Source organism: Ochotona curzoniae, unplaced genomic scaffold, assembly GCF_017591425.1.
Source record: "Ochotona curzoniae isolate NIBS_2020 unplaced genomic scaffold, NIBS_Ocur_1.0 contig_883, whole genome shotgun sequence".
Taxonomy (NCBI): domain Eukaryota; kingdom Metazoa; phylum Chordata; class Mammalia; order Lagomorpha; family Ochotonidae; genus Ochotona; species Ochotona curzoniae.
In genome coordinates, this window is record NW_024466599.1 from 29,923,252 (window position 1) to 29,943,913 (window position 20,662).

The window sequence follows — 20,662 nt, forward strand, 5'->3', positions numbered from 1 at the left end:
CATTATTCATTATGCTAAAAAAAGTGATTTGTAGTTTTGTGTTAGTGGAGAAAAATTTAATGGATTTTTCCTTTTGTTTTTAATTTACAAAAATACTTGAGTAAAGAGTTTTCTGAAACACTTAAGGGAAACTTAAGGGCTACTATTTAAAAAATTTTGCTAACATCGTGTTTTGTGTAACCACACATCAGTCACTTAGCACCTACATCACTTTTTATAAGTTTTGAAAACTTAATTCTGTTTTAGTTGTCCTTATTCATGATTTCCATGTCTCATAGATGAGTTCAGTTTTTGTTTAGATTAGTTCATTTGTTTTATTGGAAGGTGGTAGAGTGGCAGAGAGGGAAGAGACACAGTGTTTCATATATGAAGGCATTGCCTAAGTAACCTCGGCGGCTGGGCTGTTCCACCGTGTTGGTGACAAGGACCCAGACACTTGGGCCATTATTTACTGTTTTCCCAAGTAATTTACTGAGATAACGGAGCTGGCTCAGAAGTGGAACAGGCAGCACTTGAACTGCCTCTCTAATACGGCAGGTGGAGGCTTAAGCTGTATACTAACCACAGTGCTAGTCTTCAGGGTCATTTTTTTTTTAAAGATTTATTTTTTATTGCAAAGTCAGATATACAGAGAGGAGGAGAGACAAAAAAGGGTCAGTTGTATTAGTGGATTTTAGTGGAGAATCCCATAGTCCTGGAGATAAATTGTCATCTATACCTGCCACATTGGAACTTCTTCTTTCCACATTATTCTAACTCTGTAGTATTCTGTAGACTGTAATTAGAAGAAATATTAAGTGACTCTTTAGTGTTGGCATTTGTGTTTAAATAGATAAACCATCAATTTTGTTTTCAGCTAGGATTAACATATTAGTGACATAAAATGTATATATTTCTAAGAAGACATTTTAAGATACTGTAGTTTCCCATAATTTAATTTTTAAAAATATTGTTATTTGAGGGCCCGGTGCGGTGGCCTAGCAGCTGAAGTCCTCTCCTTGAACGTGGCATGGTCTCACCTGGGTGCTAGATCTAATCCCAACAGCTCTCTTCCCATCCAGCTCCCTGCTTGTAGCCTGGGAAAGCAGTCAAGGATGGCTCACAGTCTTGGTACCCTGCACCTGCATGGGAGACCTGGAAGAGCTCCTGGCTTCAGATTAGCGCAGTTCTGGCTGTTGTGGTCACTGGGGAGTGAATCATTGAATGGAAGCTCTTCCTCTCTGTGTCTCCTCCTCTTTCTATATCTGACTTTATAATAAAAATAAATAAATCTTTTGGGGAAAAAAAATGTTATTTGAGAGGCAGAGATACAGAATGTGCTCTCACCTGCTCATTGACTCCCTAGGTGACTGTAGTGGCCATGGCCAGGCCGCAGCCCGTATTCAGGAACTCGGTCCCGATTTCCCATGTGGTAACAGGAACCCAGTCACTTGAGCTGTCATGTACTGCTTCCCAGGAAGCTGCGGTCAGGAGCTGGGTCCACAGCTTTCTGACGTGATGGATGTGCATCAGAATTGTCATTTAAACACTAGGCTGAATTCCTGTCCCCCATAAAACACTTCAGTATTTTGCTTTTTTTTAACTTCCCCAGTTAAAAAACATCAGCTTTTAAATACTATGGCAATTTTGTCCTGTAGGTATATATATAATTTATAAGTATTCATTTTCAGTTAAATTATTAAGAGGGCAGTATCACATTATCATCCTTGTAAGATATTTGAATTTTCTGGAGAATTTTTCTCTAGAGGTGATACTAAGCCCATTATGGGTAAATAGAGTAGAATCCTTTTGTGAAGCAGTGGTCGGACAGATCTTTTTTCTCATTCCTTAAGGCAAGTATTGCTTAATTCTGCTAAATGATGATTATTTAGAAGGTATGACTTGGCTTCATGTACGGGTAACACCAGTATTAATGATTTGTGTGCTGATACATTACTGAAATTCTGTCACTTCATAATAATGTTGCCATCCAGTTAATGCCACAATCAGAAATGCCCCTAAGTTTTTCAGTAGTTATTTTTATTCTTTTAGCTATGTTAAGTATGCCAGTACTATTAAAACCTAAGCCTTATTCTTTCCTTAATTATTTAATGCTGTACTCTTAAGTAAGGTGGCAGGTTTCACAATGGTTTTTAAGATAGGCAGTCCTGGGCCTGGCACGGTAGCCTAATGGCCAAAGTTCTTGCCTTGCAAGCTTCCGGATCCCATGTGGGCACCGGTTCACATCCTGGCTGCTCCGCTTTGCTTCCAGCTCTCTTGCTTGTGGCCTGGGAAAGCAGTTGAGGACAGCCCAAAGCTTTGGGACAGTACACAGACGTGCGAGACCCAGAAGAAACTCCTGGCATCAGGTTGCCTCAGCTTTGGCTGTTGTGGCCACCTGGGGATTGAACCAGCAGATGGAAGATCTTTCTGTCTTTCCTTTCTGTATATCTGCCTTTCCAATAAAAAGCAAACAAATCTTAAAGAAAAAAAAAAGAAGACAGGCAGTCATTTAAATTTCTCATATACTTTGTCAGAAAGTTCTTTCCTTTTGATGGCATATGTTTATTATGTATGAACCAGTGGCTACTTAATTGTTGCTGAACGAAAAAATTCCTGTGTTCTGGAGCTAAAAGGAAGGCCTAGGGAATAATTTGGCAGCTTAATTACCAGGAAGACAAATAATGTTACAGGTGGTGCCTGGGAAATCCATTAAGACCTCTGGGGTGACAAAATGAATGTAATTTGAGAATACAGCACTGTGGCATTAAGTGAAGGCAAGCTGTTAGTACACAGAGATACCGAAGTAAAAATGTCAGCTTTATCTAAAGTTGTAATCATTTAAACAAAGAAACTGTTGGCAAATCAGATAAGCTTTATGATTGACACATGAGAACTGAAATAGCTTAGTGATAAAATTCAAAATGAGAGGTTCTTTTTCTAAAACGAAATTTCTGATATGTGGAATTTGGAGTATTAAAGACAGATATCTGGCCTGGCAGCATGGCCTAGTGGCTACAGTCCTCGCCTTGAACGCCCTGAGATCCCATATGGGCACCAGTTCTAATCCCAGTAGCTCCACTTCCCATCCAGCTCCCTGCTTGTGGTCTGGGAAAGCAGTCAAGGATGGCCCAAAGGTTTGGGACCCTGCACCCGTGTAGGATACCCAGAAGAAGTTCCTGGACCCTGGCTTCAGATCTGCATAGCATCAGTCGTTGCGCTCACTTGGGGAGTGAATCATTAGATGGAAAGATCTTCCTCTCTGTCTCTCCTCCTCTCTGTATATCTGACTTTCCTATAAATAAATAAATCTTTAAAAAAAAATAAAGACAGATATCTGTATCTTTTGGCTCTTACCCCATTATTATTAGAAAAATAAAAAGGACTGTCATAGATTCACTAATTAACACATATATTGTTAATACATATATTTGTCAGGTTGGGAAGCTAACACAAAAATCATTTTCACTTTGAGTATCAGTCACACAAAGATTGACACTCTGTGCAGTTTTTCACTTCAAGTGCCTACAGCTTTTAGGCCTTAAGCCTGGAGTCTGGAGCTAGTCAAGCTGTCCCCACATATGTATGTCTGGGACCAAAGTATTTGAGCCATCATCTGCTGCCTCCTAGGGTACGGATTAGCAGGAAGCTGATCAGAAGCATAGTAGTAGCCAGAACTCAAGTCCAGGCACCACCATAAGTGGAATGTGATCGTCTTAACTAGTATCTTAAGTGTTGTGCCAGAATTCTGCTTCAGGTGTGGCTTAAAATGACTGAATACCTCAGAACTTTTGAAGATGCTCTTATGCATGGGAATACATTGGTGTGTATGTTATGTCAAATTGCTCAGCAGTTTACATTTACAGAATACTGCTTCTGTATGAGAATCAGGTGTTGGTTGTTTACCCTTAAAAATATTTTGAAAAAATCAGTGTGTAACAATGAAAAAGTCTAAGGGTTCACTCTTCTGTAAGACAATAGCAAAAAAAAAAAAAAAATTGTACAGATACAATTCCAATTAGAGAAAATAAAATTAGATGAAGACCATGTAGTAGTCAGTTTCCCTCCACCCACCCCAAAACAAATAAACAAACAAAAGCCCAAAACAATTAATAGATTGAGAAAGATAACAGATCTTGCAAATGAAGCCAGAAAAAAAGGCATAGAGACAGAGCTATGGAACATGTGAAGGGAATTTGAAATAAACTAAAGATGGAGTTTCAACCAGGACTCTTTCTCCATGTGTCCTCTTTGTCCTATGATGAAAATTTTGTGCGTCTTTAAAGGTCTTTATTTTTTTTTTTAAGATTTATTTATTTATTGGAAAGTCAGATATACAGAGAGGAGGAGAGACAGAGAGGAAGATCTTTCCATCTAATGATTCACTCCCCAAGTGAGTACAACGGCCGATGCTATGCAGATCTGAAGCCAGGGTCCAGGAACTTCTTCCAGGTCTGCCACACAGGTGCAGGGTCCCAAAGCTTTGGGCTGTCCTCAACTGCTTTCCCAGGCCACAAGCAGGGAGCTGGATGGGAAGTGGAGCTGCCGGGATTAGAACTGGTGCCCATATGGGATCCCGGCGTGTTCAAGGCGAGGACTTTAGCCACTAGGCCATGCTGCCAGGCCCCCATTTCTTTTGTTATTTTTTTTTTAAATTCAGTAATTCGTTTGTTCAGAAGACAGAAAGAATGAGAATGATTGTGTTTTGGTCACTTCCCGGATAGCCACGGCAGCCAGGTCTAGGCCAGGCTGAATCCTGGGTCCAGAAGATCCATCTTCATCTGCCATGTACTTGAGCCATCTTCTCTCCCCTCAGGGCATTAGTTGGAAGCTGCCTGGGAAGCAGAAGAGCCAAGACTTGACCCAGCACTCTGATAGAGAGTTTCAGGGGTCGCAGTTATAGCTTAATTCCACAGAACACTCATATTGTCAGTTGCTTTAAATTTTGGTGTGTTTTTTCTAGTCTCCCGTTTCCCTCCCCGTCTCCCCTTCCCCTCCTCCTCCTCATATATTTGAAAGCAGGCAGAGTTCATTACTAATACATGTATAGCTAACCTTTTAGGGTGGCTTTGTAAATGCAGGAAGAAGGGAACTTACAGAAATCAGAAGTTGTGATACAAGAAAATTTTGCTTTGGCGAGAGGGATTAAAATAAATGTAAGCATTAGAGGAAATTCAGCCTCGTGCGTCAGTCTTGAGGCTAAATCCTAGCGTTGCATGCGCCAGAATCCAATGTGGGCACCAGTAAATGTCCCAGATGCTCTGTTTCCCATCCATCTCCCTGCTTTTGACCTGGGAAATCAGTGGAGGATGGCCTAAGACTTTGGGACTCTGCACCCACGTGGGAGACCCAGAAGAAAGAAACTCTTAGCTTCAGATCAGCTCTGTTCTAGCTGGTGACCACTTGGGGGAGTGAACCAACAGATGAAGATCTTTCTGTCTCTCCTCTCTGTATATCTGCCTTTCCAATAAAAAAGGTAAATATTAGTTTTTAAAATAGAATTAGAGTATACTGTATTTTGAAATAATAAGGATTTTGAATTTTTAACTGAAATGTGTAGTAGGCCTTGGTTATAACTGTAGGTCTAGGGTATAGGAAAATTCATTACTACTTAGGAGCTGTCAGTCTAAGGTAGCAGAGAGTAATATGCTTGAGTCTGTCATCAAGAAATATAAATCATATGGACTAGTATTCTCCTGTCATAAAATAAAAACATTTTTGTTGGTCTCCAACCCTGGAATTTATTATATTTTCCAATATAATTAAAACTAAATTAGTGCCTTCCTGGTTTATAGACTTTTAGCCTGAATTTTTCTTATTTCATGTTAGTTGCTGCTCAGAAATAGAACTGCTTTTGTACTTTGATCTCTGAAGTCATTTTTGCTTCCAGATCTTACAGGCAAGACTTTGAGAAGTTTTTGGCTTTCTAGTGCCCAACCCCAGGAAGATCGAGACAAGTGTGTTTGTGTGTACACACACACACACACACTCACACTCATTCACTCTCTCTGAGCCAATGATGGATTCCACTTATGAACTTGTATAAATATAAGAATCACTTTTGTGAATCTTTAAGTTTGTAAAGTTCTTAATTTCAAAGACTGTATAGTTGACTTCTCGGGAAAAATATTCACCCTCAGTTGCTTTTTAGTTTCTGCCTCTATTTTACTTAGATCAGTTGTTCTGGTTTGGGTTATCATGCATGATTTTATCCAAATATTAAGGATTCCCAGTGCTATAAACTGCTTTGAACTGTAGGATTAATAGTGACCTTGAAGGAATGGGCTCTTGGAGTGTAGGGTAGGATGCTGTCGGGGCATCCATATCCAAGTGTCTAAACTCAAGTACTTAAGGAACATCCAGATGCAAGTAGGAAGTCAGAGTAAACTAAAGCATAGATTGTGAGCTTCAGGAATGTCAAGAATTGAGCCTGGTCTGGTAGGTAAGGAACATTGACAGCAATGGAGAATCTGTGTGGGAGACCTGGATTGAATTCTTGTGTCCTGGCTTTGACCTGGCCTCAGCGCCAGCTGTTGCAGGCAGTTGGAGGAGTGAACCAGAAAGAAAAGCTGAATAAAATGACTGCTGGAATGTATCCATTGAATCAGTGATAAACCATTGATGATCTTGAACAGAAAAATTTCAGCAAAATGATTAGGTGATTTGCCAATTGCAGAAACTATTGAGATAAAATTGGCAAATTATAGATTGGTACAGATATTGGACTTGGTATGAAGGTGGGTAGATAAATAGATGTGTGAGTAGGGCTTTGTTTATTCACAGTAACACCTCAATATTTGGCATTTTAGGATTCAAAACTTACAGTTTCAACAAAATTTTATGAAGATCTGTGATGTGGAGATTTATGCCTTACTTCAACTTTGAGTCATGTATTTGAATGCTACCATGTATAGAGAACAACCCTTGTCGCCCTCAGTTAACCTGGCTGGCTGCTTTTTAACAGTGTTGGATTTTCTACTGCTTTGTTTTTTTTGATTAACTCTTGAACTGTTAACATCCAGTGCTACTTCCCTGGAAAGGGGTGATCAGTGTAATTGATCTATGAGAAACATTTAAAGGTTTGTTATAAAAAAATTTTTTTTTAACTATCTTTAGGTCAGTCAGGCCTTCGAGAAGCTATTTCCATGTCCTGCATAAGCAATGGCAGTGGTGCAAACAGAAAGCCAAGTCACTCAAGCTCTGTTTCAATTGCAAGGAAAGAAACACTTTCATCTGCTGCTAAAAGGTATCCATTTCTAAAGAAGATAAAGATGGCAGATTTGTCTGAATGTGGTTAATCAGTCTACTTTTGAAAAGAATGTGAAATGTGGAATTGAAGTAAGCATGTTCTTTGAATTCTTTAACTGTGAGACGTCCAGCCTGTGCTCATTTAGTTCACATTCGTTAATATTTGGTCCTTTCCAAAGAACGTGACTTTAATTTTGGGTTTTTCTTATTTCTTTTAGCAAGCATTTATTGATAAATATTGATAGGTTTAATGAAATTATAGCAATGATATTTGCATATTAAGTAATATAGTTGACATCAGTGTTAAAGGAAAATTACGATCTTTCACATTAGTGAGACATTAAATGCTGTAATAACTTATTCTTTGTAACACAAAGGCTAAATTCAAAATGAGGTGCTCTGTGTGTATACATGTGCATGTATGTGTGTATATTAGGGGATGGTGGATAAGAGGGTTGTAAATGCACTGTAATGTATAAGTTTGTAGTAATTTAATCTATTGTTTTCATAAAATTGCTTATAGAATTTTCCCTTTTGAAATTTCTAGCAAATTGTTCCATAAAGAGTTTGGAGAAACCATAAGAGATCAACTCTCTAATTTTACAACTGTTTTCTTCAAGGAATGAGTCAGGAGAAACCTTAAGTAATAGGATAATGTGTAACCATGTGCTAATAGTAACTACTTACCTCAATAAAATAATGCCAGTGACTGAATTATTCATAATGGAGATTTACAGACATATAAGCAAACAAGTTGAATACAAGTTTTTAATAAATTTCCTTTGTTTTATCCTTAATAGCTGTGATTCAACACATTTCTTTATGTAACTACTGTCTTGCTATTGTGTAGTGATTATTATTATACAGAGTAGTTACTTGTCCATCTAATACCAGCAGTGTTTCTTACTTGATGATTAAGGGACTCAGTTGTTTCAAAATAACCCAGAAGGAAAATCCCCTTTAGGTTGTACTGGTTCCACATAAATTTAACTGTGTGTGCATTCATGATGTTTTAAGACAAACAAACAACGTTTTAACTCAAGTATTTTTGTATCTTTTTAATTTCAAAGTCAGTTTAGCTGATACGATTTTTGACAAATTCTATTTCATAGCACATATTTTAAGAAACAGTGAACAGAGCAAGTAAACAAAAACTTGAAGTCAGAAAGTATCAGAGCTGAATTAGATGAAGAAATGCCACTGTCTTCTCTCTAAGCTTCTTCAAATAAGTAAATATTAAAATATGAAGAAATACAATTAAAAGATTTGTCCTAGTGATTGACATACCAGTTATGACAACTGTTTCCCAAAGGGGCACCTGGGTTTGATGCCCACCTTTGACTCCGATTCTAGCTTCCTGTAACACAGACCTTGGGAGCCCGTGGTGGTGGCTCAAGTAGTTGAGTTTCTGCTGCTTATGGGGAGACTTGGATTAAATTCCAGGCTTTCAGCTTCAGCTTGCCTCGGCCTTCAGATGTTGTGGCCATCTGTGGAGTGCACCAGCAAATGGGAGCTCTCTTTCTGCCTCTCAAATAATTTTTAATATAAAAAAAGTCACTCAAGATATCTAATGTTTTGAACTGTTATAATGAGATAATTAAATTGTATATAATATGTATATTTTTTAAAAATATTCTTGGAACATTACTTTTATATAGGCCATACACTTTTTTTTTCTTTTAAGATTTCTTTATTTTAAAGATAGATACAAAGAGAGAGGAAGACATGGAGAAAGAGCCATCTGGTAAAGGGAGAGAGATCTTCATCTGCTGGTTTCCCTAACCGATATCTGCAATGGCCAAGGCTTAGTCAGGTCAGAGCCAGAAGCAGGAGCTTCAGCCAGGTCTCCCATCCACTGGCAGAGATCCAAACACTTGGTGCATCCTCCACTGCTTTTCCCAGGCCATTAGCAGGGAGTTGATCAGAAGTAGAGCAGCTCTGATATGAGCTTGTGTCCGTAGAGGATGCCAACATCACAGGTGCGTTACCAGCTGATTTCCAGTGCTGGCCCCTATTACCTACCAATTACAAAATATCTTTTGATTAAAAACAAGAGATCATTTGTACTTTTCTACCTTTAATATTGGAATTTAAGGTTTTCAACATTGGAATTCACTTTTTTATACTGTTGTCAAGAATGTATAATGTGTTCTTAGCCAGTGTGGGAATAGCAGGTGGTTGATTAATTGAGACTCAGGAGTCAGGAAATTTTACACGTTAAGCATTATTAACTTAAAAGTATATTCATATATATGTGTATGTGTATATATATCCATTTGTTAATTTTTTTAAAATAAGGTCAAGCTTCTTTCCTTTCCCAAGAATGTCTCTGATCAAATTCCTGTTTTGTGTCTTACATAAAATATGCCTATAAGTAACTTGAATGATTTTTAAATCTCACTACTTTTGAATACTCTGGTAAAGTATATTGGGACCGATTTCTGTGTTTTTGAAAATTTGTGTCATCATCCTAAATTTAACAGCACTTACCTTTATAGTCTTTATAGAAGTTTCGACTTAGGTTTCATAGAACTTCAATTCTGTTTTCTATTTGCATTTTACCAGTTTTCTTTTTGGTTTAAATAACATACTAAATTCAGATTTGTACCATTGTTAAGTTAAAAACTCAGTTGGTGGAAGCCAGAAGCATACAGAGGAAGTAGAAATAACCTAATTTAGCATGTGTTGGGCATTAATGTTTCACATAGATAATACAAAGTGTCACAGATTCCTTGATTTGAGATCCTTAAGAGATCTTGTTGTTCTCTGCCTCCCCTTCTCCCCCTCACCCAATCTGCCAAAAGTAGCAGAAATTCATAAGAGGGAGATTATTTCCATCCAATTGGGGCACTCTTTGTATGATACATTGCCTTGGAAACTTCATCAATCTCTAACCAGAGATTTTAGTAGCATGTAGAATTTTCAAAGAAGTACTTCTTCTTACTGAATGGGAAGCAATGTAAATTGTTTTAGCTGTACGGTTTAAATTTTTGAATTATATAATAACTACTTATGATTTATTTGTTAAATATATGTTGTTCCATGTTATACTTTATTTTACAGTGGTACAGAAAAAAAGAAAGAAAAACCACAAGGACAGAGAGAAAAAAAAGAGGAATCTCATTCTAATGATCAAAGTCCACAAATTCGAGCATCACCTTCTCCCCAGCCCTCTTCACAGCCTCTCCAAATACACAGACAAACTCCAGAAAGCAAGAATTCTACTCCCACCAAAAGGTTTTAACTGTCCCTGAGTTCAGACCTAGGGAATGGTTGTAATGATACCTAAATTCAGTAACTTGGGAAAGTTGGCTATCCTTGGATTTCAAGAGAAAAGGCCTAGTGGCTTCTTTCTCTTCTTTGTCGTAATTGGGGAACAAAGTTTTAAGGTCAAAATTTCTTATTTAAAATGAGACAATCTGATAAAAGAACTGCAGAAATTATCTTTTTAAAACCAAAACAATATTTTAATGTAAAATTAGCAATTTATATACTTATACATAACTTTAAAGCCATGGGTAGCAAATGCTTATGTAATTATCCTCACCATATTTTGGCGTCATTACAACCTTCAACTTGCAAAGGCCTTCTCAACAAATGGCTCCTCGTTGTGGCTGCATCTCAGTTTTAGTTTCGGGTCTTGGGAGGATAAGTTCTTGCTTATGTAAAGAAATGAATCCATTTCATCTGGTCTTTTCTATGCTAAAGGCTTGCTTGAGGGCTTCTCTCTGTGTCCATATTTTTAATTTGTGAGAAGGGGAGAAGGGATAAATATCCTAACAATGTGTGTGAGCCTAAATTGGGAATCTAAACCTGCATGCTGGGAGTTCACTGCTACAGCTGCCTTGTAATCAAATATTGAAACCAACTTAATTAAATTTTCCTGTTTTGGAGATGTTGATTCAAGCTTTATGATTAGGTATAGATGCATTATATCATCCTACTTGTGCTTGGTAACCTTAGGTGATAAATTATCCCCAGAATTTTCAAAGATTTTAGTAAAATGAATGAAAACTGTTTCTAAAAGAATTGCAATATATTTTTTATTTGATCATTTTAATATATTGTCTCAAGTCTCTAGTGGAGATTCGGAGAAATTAAACTACCCTTCACTTGATTGGTGCATGTTTACCATTTACAAAATGCTTTGTGTGTGTCGTGCAGAATCTTACACTGCATAAATGGTTTGTAAATCTTTTGCCTGATCCCCTGTGGAGTTTCTCTAGAATGTAGCCTTTAAAGTGTTCAACTTTGGATTGTGTGTGGTTAAAGGTGGCTTTTAATAATCAACCTCTTTATGGTTCTCTAAGGTTCAATTTTGACTTGGTGTCTTCTTTGTCCCGGTCTTTTTTTCAGCTTCTGAGGGCTCCTGGAAATGTGCTTGCCCTTCTTGGTCACTCTTTGGATTTACTATGCAAAAAATACTGAAGACTGGATGAGTTTCAGGATAATTACAATGCAGCTCCCAAAATTATTTATTGATAATACCATATTTTTTTCTTATCAAATATTGTTTATCTGATCACTGGTAAACTTGTCTCTAAAGCTATAATAAGAATTTTATATCTAAAGTCCCCAATTTGGAAATTATAATTTGTATGATGTAATGTAACTAAATGAGTATAGAATGACATAAAAAGTTTCAGCCATATAAATTTTACAGCTTTTGGAGCTATAGATTATGAGAAATATTGTTACTCAAAGATGTGGACTAGTGGCTTTTTTTTCTGTTAACAAAGGTAAAAATTTTAAATCGGATATTCTTGTGAATTTTATGAATAATAGTGACATTATGAAACAGATTCAGCAACTGCCTTGTTTAATTCCTTCACTCATCCAGGCACAGCCTTTCAACTAATCTTTCCTTCTCTTTTCTGGATTAGCTTTTAAGCAAATATTAATTACTGTTTTTTGTTTGAAGTGTCCATTACTTGTCATTGATGGTCAGAATTTTTCTCTAAGAAATGTATATATTTCTTCTAGTATAAAACGACCACCAACAACTGAAAAGTCACATAATTCATGGGAAAATTCAGATGATAGTCGTAATAAATTACTGAGAACGCCTTCAACATCAAAATTAATACCAAAAGTTACTAAAAATACAGATAAGTGAGTATTATAGTTCTTACTATTTTATATCTGTTATGTTGGCAGATTAAGTCGTTTATCCCTAATTTGAATGTCTTAAAGTAATGCTTTAAAATGTCTGTACTTTCTGCTCTGTAATTTTTAGGTCTTAAAAAAAAGTTGTATCTTTTTGTTATCGACCCCTAACTCAAGTAGTAAATCTCAATAATCTTGTATTTTGAGCACATTTCTTAAATTTTGTTATGCTTTTCACTGTTGAGGTATTATTCTAGGATATTCATTGTTTTATGAAACAGTGATGTTAGTAATGGAGGCCAGTGAGAAACCAGAGATACTGATGCCAAAATTTCACTTCTAGAGATTTATTTAAGATGGAGGGATACAAAAAAAATTTCATAAGGTCTTTAGGTAATTTTAATGATCAGCCATATGAAATCATGTAAAATAAATTTATTTCTTGAATTCTCTTTTTAGGCACAAAGATGTCATCATCAACCAAGGTAAATTAAAAAGCCTTTACTAAAACATTTTTTTTGCTTCCCTGCCTCAGTTTAAATTTGCTAGTAGATAAAATATTGACTTATTTTTCATTTGGTGTACTTTACTAGCTTGTAGAAATGAGAGAAATTCATTACTATAGTTATTTAAGAAAGTGCCCAATTTTTGTTGTAAGATATGTCATTTTTGTCTCAACCAGCAAAAATGTCAACCCGTGAAAAAAACAGCCAAGGTAAGAATAAGCTACGCAGTTGGTTGCCTTCTAAGTTAATTTCTTCTTGGATCTCTTATTTGGCTTTTCATTATTTGTATTATCTGGCTTGGCTCTAAACAGAATAAATATGGTAATATGAGTGAATCCAGCTATTTTTAAAAAAATCTTATCTGTGAAATCTGATGATTATAGGTGAACAATGAAAGTAAACACAGCATCAAAACAAGACCTGAAGTATTCTCTACTTTGCTAAAAAAAAAAAAAAAGAAAAAGAAAAAAAAAAGAAAAGCAGAAAAGCCATTTAAAAGATTGATAAATTTTAACTCAGTTTCTTGTCTTGCCAACTTCATTGCAAATAATCACTCATTTCTTGACGCTAAGACTGAAAATACTATAATGAGTGTAGCAAGTTCATTTCCTCTTAAATTTTTCGTTTATATTAATTGTGATTTCTGGCTACTTGCTGTTGTTGGCTTGTTCTGACCAAAAAGGGAGAGCAGACTTTCTGTAAATGTGTGTTTAATTTAATGGCAATATAGGTAGGTTTTATCTATCAGTTTTACATCCTCTTTAAGATTGCCTGTCCATTTAATTGACGCATGCTGTTCTAAATGAAAGCATGTCTTTCCTGTGCATGCTTTTGCAGCTCATTTCTGTATATCATAGTTATCTTTATTTTCTGGATTATTAATCAGCTACAGTGTGTTTAAAGTTCCTGTTAGAGATCTAACCTAATTTCTGTGGGTTTTTACTTTCGTTTTTTTTTGGTTTCAATTAAAAAAAATTAGTAGTTGTCTATAATCATCTTTGACTCACTTGTTTGTGTATTAAGAACATTTAATCAACTTGAATTTTGATGGCATTGTTCTCATTTTATTAGATCTTACTTTCTACCTCCATTGTAGCCAGGTGCAGATTAAATACTTTAAGGTTTATAAAGATAATACTTACTATATACCAAAAACATTTTTAAAAGTGAAGCAGTAATGTAGAGAGGAAAGAACAAAGATTAGGGAATCATGTGTTTAGCACGTAGTACTTGTTTTCTGCTTAATAACCTTGTACAGCCAAATGTCAGTACCATGTGACTACTGAAAGGTGAAATAATCTATATGAAAGTACCTTGATGCTACAAAACAGTAATTATAATATGGTAATATTAAATATTTTTGCAAAAGAGCTCACATTTTATAAAATCCTTATTAGGTAAATGAGAAAGGGCTGCCTGCCCTTTTCTCATGTTGGGGGTATGTTCTTTGGAAGGAAAAGAAACTTAAAATTGGTATGTAAGAGTGGTTCCTGTTAGTGACAAAATGTTCAAAGTCATCCAGGTAAACAAGTAAGTAAATATATTTTAAAAGGGGGGAGATTTCCTCTAGAAAGCACTGAACAGGATTGCATTAATTGTCTTGAAAGAAGGACTAAATGAAAAGCTGGAGAAAAGACAGGGATATAGGTTCAATTCTATTAAAAGAATTTTAACCTTAAAAAAGATGGGTCCGGATGCAAAATGCTGCTTGTGTTGAACTTTATATATTTTCAGGAATTTGAGTCTGTTCCTCAGCCACTTTACTCATCTGCGGCCTGACTGGTGAACAGATTTTAGTCATTCGAATGTTTCTGTAGGGAGAACTTTTTATTTCACTCTGCTGTATAGTTCAGACCTTACTGAGATTGAGCAAAAGCCTTTAGAAAGAAGTGCATTGTAGATGATTTAGGAAATAGATAGAAAATAGGCAGTAAATAACAGTGGGAATCTGTGAACACCAGCCTGAGCAACGCGTTTTAGTGGCATGAGCTGAAACAAGGAGTGGTGGATGTTTGGAAAAGATTTGGAGTTTGGATATGGGAAGGTAATTGCCCCAGAGTTGTTTAATGAAGCAATTCTTGGGCAAGCAACACAATGTAGCTGCTAAACATAATTGGTTTTGGAATATGGAGACTGACATCACTACTGATTACCTGTGGTGCCATTACATAAGTTACTTTACCACTCCCTAAGTCTTTGTTTACAAATCTGTAGTTGAAATAACAATAATAATCTTGTACAGCCAAATGTCAATACCATGTGACTACAGTAATTCCTCAGCAGGTTATTATAAAAATTAGATAATAAGGATTTTAACAGAGCCTGGTACGTGGAACCAAATAAGTTTTAACTTTTTAAAAAGATTTATTTTTATTATAAAGTCAGATTTACAGAGAGAAGGAGATAACAGAGAAATCTTCATCTGCTGGCTCACTCCCCAGGTGGCAGCTGATGCCCATATGGGCACCAATTTGTGTCCTGGCTGCTCCTCTTCCCACCCAGCTCCTTTCCTGTGGCCTGAAAAAACAATTAAGAGGATGTCCCAAAATCTTGGGACTTTGCATCCACATGTTAGACCGAGGAAAGCTGCTAGTTTTGGATTGACTCAGTACGAGCCATTGCAGCCATTTGGGGAATGAACCAGCATTGTCTCTCTGTAAATCTGATCCGCCTTTCAGATTATAAAAATAAAGTTACAAAAATATAGAAGGTTGCATTAAGTAAACTCTTTTATATATTTATATATAGTTCTCTGTCTAGAGAAAGGAGCCAACAGTTGCATTAACACCATCTTAGAGAATTTCGTTCCTTCCTTCTTTCCTCCCCTTCCCCCTCCTTCCTTCTTTTTAGAAAGTAAACTGCAGTCTTTTATTTTTTTTAAAGGGTTATAGAGAAGGAAGGACTCTTCAGCAGCAGGTTCACTCATCAGGTGGCTAACACAGCCAGGGCTGGGCCGGCTGGGCCAGCTGGGCCGGGCGGGCCAGGCTGATACCAGGAGCCAGAAGCTTCTTGTAGTTCTGTCACATAGGTGGCAAGGACCCAAGGATTTGGGCCATCTTCCACTGCTTTTTCAGCTCATTAGCAGGGAGCTAAATCAGAAGTGGAACGGTCAGTACTCAAACCGGAGTTGGCATCACAGGAGGCAGCTTCACTTGCTGTGCTACAGCACTGGTCTCCAGAATTTCTTTCATGATCAAAGTTTTTTGTCTGATCAGATTCAGTTAAGAATGCTTATTTTCCTTGACCTTAAGCTGTAAGTACTAAAACTGAAATTCAAACCAAGAACTGTGTTCTCTCCCAGGAATTTTCACTGTCAAGATAGAAGATAAAATGTTGAGATGAGCGATCCCTTTGCCTTAACTTTGCTGGTTGTTTATGGTAAGGGCAGCTAGAAAGTAGTGTTGTGGAGTAATATAATCCAAAGTGTAGGTTCTTTGACTTTAAGATCAGCAAGCCTGAGAATCTCCAGAAAAAGTCTGTAATGACAGGTTGACTGGAGAGCAGACTTTAACCTGCACCTTTTACATATTCACATGCTCGCCAGAGGTTGTATTGTCCTTGTGTGCAGGTCAAAGAGATGTGCTTCACACACAATTTTCTTCTTTATAGCAAATAAATTAACATTTAAAAATTAAGAGATTGAACAGTTAATGAGTTTCTTTTGAGAAATGAGAAGATATTGGGCTGAGTACGCATCTTTCATGGAACTGACAAGCTGCTGTTCCCTGATATGGTCTGGAGGGACACCAGTGTCCTCAGCCTCAGTCGTCTAGATAGTTCGTTAGTTTCTCCTATCTTTGATGATTGAAAAGTGAATTGGCATGCTGTTCTGAGCTGTGTTTCTATATGTTTGTTTTGTTGCTACATATTATATCTAATCATTTCCCTTTGCTCTGTCTGTGTGTGACACAGACAGATATAGATAGGAACGGATAGGAACGGAAGCATTTATAATTTATTTTTTTAAATTGGGAAGACATTGGAGCCTCTGGTCAAAGAATTTGCAACAAATTCAAAAGGGCTGGGTATGTGCTTTTAAAAAATGATATGTAAAAAATGCTAGAGGCAAAATTGTGTAATACCAGCTATAAGAGTAAACTTTGCAGAGGGACTAGAAGATGTGGCTAAAGAGGATGGCAGGAGGGGTGTCACAGTAGTAGTCACTTAGTTATGCAAGTGCAGGTGTGCTAAAATCATCAGGAAGCAGAGCCCACTCTTAGATTCAGAAGTAATAAAGAAATACATCATGTGATATTACAGTTATGGTGTGGGAGGTTTTAGTCTGCTCTTAAGTCAGACTGTGAGGCTGAGCACAACTGTGAGTAATAATAATAAAAATAACTTGAACTTCTCACCCGTAACAAGCACAAATTTTTAATCTGACACCAAAGAAATACTTGTTGATGTTCAGCAAATAATTTCTTTCCCTGCTTTTCATGGTTTGTATTATTTAGTTACTATGTGCCTGTCTCTGTGGGTAACCAGAGTAGTAATTAGAGGTGTTAAGATGATAACAGCTTCTGGTTCATGGTTACGTTTTTAGTCTGGTTCTAATGTTGTTGACGGGTTAGGAAGTGCTAGATATTTCTCATGCTTTTGTGTTCAGTTCCTTTCTTTCACTCTTTTAAGGTTTTTGGTAACCATTTTACAGTTAATGTCAGTGTTTATTAAACCTGTCTATATGTAGGTCATGTGAATGTTAGGGGCAAGATTGAATGGTTCTGTTTTTATTTTAAGCTTTTATTTATTTATTTTTAAAGGCACAGTGAACAAATGAGAGAAAAATCTCCCATCTGCCAGTTCATTCCCCAGAGGCTGACCAAGATGGGAATCAGAAGCCAGAAACTCCATTTGATCTCCACATGAGTGGCAGGGGCCTAAGCACTTGGGCCTTGATCCATTGCTCTCCCAGGCACATTAGAAGGGAGATGGCTCAGAAACCAAGCCACTGGGACTTGCACTGGTACTCGTAATATGCTGGCCTTATGGGTAGTGGCTTAACTTGCTGTGCTACAGTGCTGGCATCTGTTACCTACTTTTGAAATAATAGTAAGCCATCATATTCTGTTTAGTGACAGGAAGTTCTGTTTCCTTTTGTAAAGAATTAAGTACTGATTTGAGTCTAGATTTGTCTTTTGTTTTGGTAACAGCATTACTTTGAGATCTGCCCTCTTAAAATTTTAATGGATCCAATGCATTATTGTAGACTGAAGCTACAGTGTAGCACAGCTGACTTAACACTTTTTTCTTGCATGAGACTTTGTTATACAGTTTGTTGAAAACTCCGCTTTGCTCTCTCCTCTTAACCCCTGTTGACCACCATTAAGCTATGATTCTGTGGATTTGACCATTGTAAGATACCTCACACAAGTGGAAGGGATACGTAATATTTTATATGATTGGCAAAGTTTATCTGAGTGACTGTATATTGCAAACAAAGTTTTTTAGAGACAGTTGCATTTTAGTGTGTGTATTTATCTTTATTCATTTGTGATGGCTCTTTAGATTGTATCCATATTGTAACTGGTAGTGTAATGCTGTGGTGAATATTAGAGTGCTGATGTCTCTGTAAGACCAGGATTTCAGTCTTTTTGGAAAACACCTAGTAGTGGAATTGTTGATTCAAGTGGTAGCTTTAATTTCAGTTTTTTGAGAAATCACTATCCTGAGTATTTGCACCATTTTGTGTTTGTGCCATCAGTGTTCAAGGGCTCAGGTGTTACACAATTTCTAGTTGAGGTTTTGATTTGCATTTCCCTGATAACTAATGATACTGAATTTTAAAGCAATTTGTTTGCCATTTGTGTATTTTTGGAGATACCCAATTACCTAGTTTTTTTATAAATTACTAGGTTTTCTTTGCTATTCAGTTTAAAGATCTCCTTACCTATTTTATGTTAACTCCATATTTAATATGATTTGCAGACACTTTATCCTACTTTGTAGGTTGCCTTTTCCCTCACTTGCTTCCTTTGTTGTTGTTTCCTTTCAGTTTTAGGATCCTGTTTTGTCTGTGTTGATAAAGCACCAGTTGGTTAATAAAGTGTGCTGGACATGGTTATTGTCTGCCCAAATAATTTTCTTGTCAAGAATTAAAAAACAACAAGTACAACAAAAACTCCACCACCAAATTGTATTCTTACCCATTTTCTACCTTAGCCTTCCTGGTCTACTTGTAGAAATATGTCAAATTAGATCAATTATATTTTAATTATGAAAATAGCTTTTCTTATTTAAGGAAGTGGCTAGTTTTCCCCCCAGAGTCTTCATTAACTTTGTTTTCAATATTCTGTATAATGTATTGTGAGCATAAAAGTGACGTAGCTGTTTTTTTCTTTTATCACATTAGTAAACCATCTTTTGTGATTATATAAGAAATACATGTGACGATTTTTTCTTGTGTTTCAACAGAAGGAGAGTATATTAAAATGTTTATGCGAGGTCGGCCAATTACAATGTTCATTCCTTCTGATATTGATAACTATGATGACATCAGAACAGAACTGCCTCCTGAGAAGCTCAAACTGGAGTGGGCGTATCCTTCTGTACTGTGACAGAAGATTGGTGTACTTTGTCTCTGATTGACAAAAAAAAAATCGTTTACCTAGTCTGTCAGAATTGTTTGTCACATACAAAATAAGACACCATCTGGTCCTTTGACATGGTTATATGTATTTTGCTATTGGCAACCTAATGCCCTCAAAATTGATAAATTCTGAAAGCACAAGCAGTATCCCATGAAGGTCCCTGCTGGTACATGTGTGGTGGGAAGGGCACTGCAGAGAAGTCGAAGACTAGGATTTGAGTTTTGGTTCTGCTAGTTCTCTGCATTAACTATAACTTTCTTTTTCTTAATTTACTTATTTTCATGTGAAAGGCAGATTTACAGAGAGGAGACAGAGAGGGAAAGATCTTCCATTTGCTGGTTCACTCTGCAAATGGCCACAATGGCCGGAAGTGAGCCTGATTGAAGTTGGGAAGCCAGGAGTTTCCTCTGGGTCTCCCACGAGGATGCAGGTTCCCAAGGACTTGGGCTGTTCTCCACTGCTTTCCCAGGCCATGAACAGAAAGCTGGAACAAAAGTTCAGCAGCTGGGACCCGAACCAGTGCCCATATACAAAGTGGGCACTTGAAGTTAGAGGATTACAATGTAGAGCCACCCTCCCTCTCACCTATTAAAAAGGTTTAAGGGCCCCAACCTCACAGGACTGTTTCAAGAATTTAATAACACTCCATCCATCAAGCATTTTGTGACCTGTCAGTGTGTAAAATATGAATTATTTTTATTAAGAGCTCAAATGAACAAAACAATCTAATTCCATAGTTACTTACCCAATTTTTTTTCTTAAATGACTGTTTAAAATGGAACTTTGCTGATTTCACCTAGAAATTCTAATTTCTTCTGGAACTTTTAAGACACCCCACAAAATGCAAAATAGGTGGGAATGTGAGTTTTGCCTGGCTCTATTCTGCTGTAATCCCTCTCCCTCCAGCTTGGGACAGTTCTTATTCTCTCTGTTATACGGCAGTGCTGTAATTCATTGCAACATTTTTTTCCTAACATATCAAATTTCATGGCTGTTTTTTCGTATCATTTAGATCTGACATAAATATCATGGTCTCAGAGAGGCCGTCTTTTGCTCCCTTTATTCTCTCTAGTCGTCTGAATTAGTCTTTCATTTATACTTTTTGCTCATGTAATTTTTCTCACCACAATTGAACGATAGATGGATTTGGTGATTACTTTTTTGCAATCCATACGCTCTGGGGACAGAGGCCTCATATTTGCCTTGGGCAGAGCTGCGTGTCAGCATTGTGCCTGA

The 20,662-nt window shown here is 36.9% G+C and overlaps 1 protein-coding gene across 6 annotated transcripts in view; it reads left to right on the forward strand.

The window, feature by feature from the left end:
* Positions 1-20,662, forward strand: part of EML4 (EMAP like 4) — a 110,987-nt gene that overhangs the window by 58,787 nt on the left and 31,538 nt on the right. The window contains exons 3-8 of one of the 6 annotated variants that reach the window (XM_040993147.1): positions 7,096-7,225; positions 10,291-10,464; positions 12,211-12,339; positions 12,793-12,818; positions 13,016-13,048; positions 19,251-19,374. In XM_040993147.1, the coding sequence (XP_040849081.1) occupies positions 7,096-7,225; positions 10,291-10,464; positions 12,211-12,339; positions 12,793-12,818; positions 13,016-13,048; positions 19,251-19,374 (616 nt within the window). Of the gene's footprint in view, positions 1-7,095; positions 7,226-10,290; positions 10,465-12,210; positions 12,340-12,792; positions 12,819-13,015; positions 13,049-13,203; positions 14,370-17,720; positions 17,803-19,250; positions 19,375-20,662 lie in introns of those variants that run through there. The other 5 variants (XM_040993148.1, XM_040993149.1, XM_040993150.1 and 2 more) reach the window with 5 other exon arrangements.